This window comes from Tachysurus vachellii, chromosome 14 (assembly GCF_030014155.1).
Source record: "Tachysurus vachellii isolate PV-2020 chromosome 14, HZAU_Pvac_v1, whole genome shotgun sequence".
NCBI classification, from domain to species: domain Eukaryota; kingdom Metazoa; phylum Chordata; class Actinopteri; order Siluriformes; family Bagridae; genus Tachysurus; species Tachysurus vachellii.
In genome coordinates, this window is record NC_083473.1 from 4,675,972 (window position 1) to 4,678,471 (window position 2,500).

Consider the following 2,500-nt stretch of genomic DNA (forward strand, 5'->3'; position numbering starts at 1 on the left):
TGTGACTGTCTGTGTAAAATAGTGATTGTGGTGTAGTGCAGGAATGACATCATATCCAATGCTTCAAATCTTTAACACTGAGTCCTGTGTGTATGTTATAAAGCTTCACTGATCATTTTAAGACCAATTTCTATAAAAAATTACCATATATGCTCTTCAAACACATTTTTCTGTCAAGGTAAGACGCATCTGAAGGTACATGGTAAGACACATTTTATTATAATATATAAAACGTGTAAATTACTCAACGGAAGAAGAAGAAGAAGAAGAAGAAGAAGAAGAAGAAGAAGAATTATTGATAGCATAATAATTTAAAATAATTAGCTTTAAAGAAATATAAAAGTGGGGAGACACGGTGGTTTAGTGGTTAGCACGTTCGCCTCACACCTCCAGGGTTGGGGGTTCGATTCCCACCTACACCTTGTGTGTGTAGAGTTTGCATGTTCTCCCCGTGCCTCGGGGGTTTCCTCCGGGTACTCCGGTTTTCTTCCCCGGTCCAAAGACATGCATGGTAGGTTGATTGGCATCTCTGGAAAATTGTCCGTAGTGTGTGAGTGTGTGAGTGAATAAGAGTGTGTGTGTGCCCTGTGATGGGTTGGCACTCCGTCCAGGGTGTATCCTGCCTTGATGCCCGATGACGCCTGAGATAGGCACAGGCTCCCCGTGACCCGAGGTAGTTCGGATAAGCGGTAGAAAATGAATGAATGAAATAAAAAAGTGTTTTGTACATGAATACAGATAATAAAACGTCTCATATCTATGGTGTCAGACCCTCAGGAGCTTTTCGTGCCATCGTCGGATTATTATGAGGTTATCCAGCTCAGAAGTAACTGGCCCACGGTGCTGCCATGTCAGGTCACTACCCCACAGGCCAAAGTCACCCTGCACCGTGAGTTCCCACCCGTAGAGGTAAAGGTGGACGGATCCGAGATCTCGTATGATGTGACACGTGGCTTCACCATCTACAGGCCCAAAGCACATCACGCTGGCTCTCTGTACTGTGTGGCCAGTGTGGGCAACCTCCGGCAGAGCTCCATCAAGTACATGCTCATCTACGTTCACTGTGAGTGCACATCTAGTATAGCACGTCTAACACATCTAACATCTCCTTCACATCCAAACAAGTCCTTTAATCCTAACCAATCTCATACTGTATGTCCTGCACATCTAACACGTCTAACACATCTAACACATTCAAAATATTGAACACCTCCAACCGCTCCAACACGTTTAACACATCCAACTTATCCTACATGTCCAAAACATCTAACACGTCCAACATGTCTAACACATCCAAAACATCTACAGTAACATGTCTAACAAACCATGTCCTACATATCCAAGACATCTAACACATCCACCACATCCCACTCATCCACAACATCTACCACATCTAATACATGCTACACATACTGTAAGATGGATAGATGGATGGATGAATTCCTGTAGTGTAGAACTGTAGATGTGACCTCTGTCTGTTCCAGACCCAGCTGCTCCTCCTGTCCCTGTGCTCCAGGCTTCATCTTCCTCTGTGTTTGTGGGTGTGAACCTGCAGCTCTCCTGCATAGTGGTGGGAGAACAGGACGTGGCGGTGGATTTCACATGGGAGTATCCTGGGCAAAAGGTCAGTCCACAGAGTGATGGGTCTGACAGGAAATGTGCAGTTAGAAACAAGGTATGACACACCCTATAAATGGGTATGATGTGTGTGTTTTCAGATCGGCCGGCCGCTCTACACGCAGGAGACCACGCAGACGGTGCAGGTGGACGGACTCAGCCGGCAACGCTCGCAGTCAGTACTGCAGGTGGATGAAGTGAGGGAGGTGGACAAGGGAACCTACACCTGCACTGCTCAGAACCTGCAGGGCTCACGCTCCGTCTCCACCAACGTCAACGTGCAGAAGAAAGACAACTCCAACAAACCACACACAACCTGAGAACCTGAGATTCTGCATCTCAAACAGACTTCTTTTTTAATTTTTTTTTTCTCAAAAAAGTACATATATACAACTAAAGCCTATAACTTTGCTTTTTTGAAAAAGATTTTTTGCCATTTTGATTTTCACCCCAAATTGGTCACCTGCCAGTTCTCACCCATGATCCAGCTATATATCTATAAATAGTTCCCCTGGGTCCTAGTAAACTGAGTATATAGAATCCTGGGTTGTATAGTTTGAGGTTTCACACTCATACCTGGGGTTAACACTAAATCCTCGCTCATCATAATATGACCTTGTTTTACACTGTACACCTAAACACATCTAAACCCTGGTGCAACCTTATTCTTATTTGCATATTTGCATAGCCACAACCCTGATTGGATAAATCCAGCATGCCATTGCATTTAATAACAGCTTGTCTAATGCTTTCACAACAATTTTTTTTAATGATGATCAGTGTTCTGCTGCTTGACTCTACCTGTTACATGTCTCTATGTCCTGGTTTTCATGTGAGGTTTTCACAAGCTTTTTGTTCTCAATTTGATTCTGTTGTTAAGCTA

At 43.9% G+C, this 2,500-nt stretch overlaps 2 protein-coding genes across 2 annotated transcripts in view; both read left to right on the forward strand.

Moving 5' to 3' along the window:
* LOC132857080 (platelet-derived growth factor receptor-like protein) overlaps positions 1 to 1,962 on the forward strand; it is a 3,594-nt gene extending 1,632 nt beyond the window's left edge. The window contains exons 4-6 of the mRNA XM_060887051.1: positions 770 to 1,063; positions 1,485 to 1,624; positions 1,719 to 1,962. Of these exons, the coding sequence (XP_060743034.1) occupies positions 770 to 1,063; positions 1,485 to 1,624; positions 1,719 to 1,937 (653 nt within the window). The 3' untranslated portion in view covers positions 1,938 to 1,962. The remainder of the gene's footprint in view (positions 1 to 769; positions 1,064 to 1,484; positions 1,625 to 1,718) is intronic.
* gpx3 (glutathione peroxidase 3) overlaps positions 1 to 2,500 on the forward strand; it is a 257,310-nt gene that overhangs the window by 106,617 nt on the left and 148,193 nt on the right. The gene's annotated exons all lie outside the window — the stretch shown is intronic.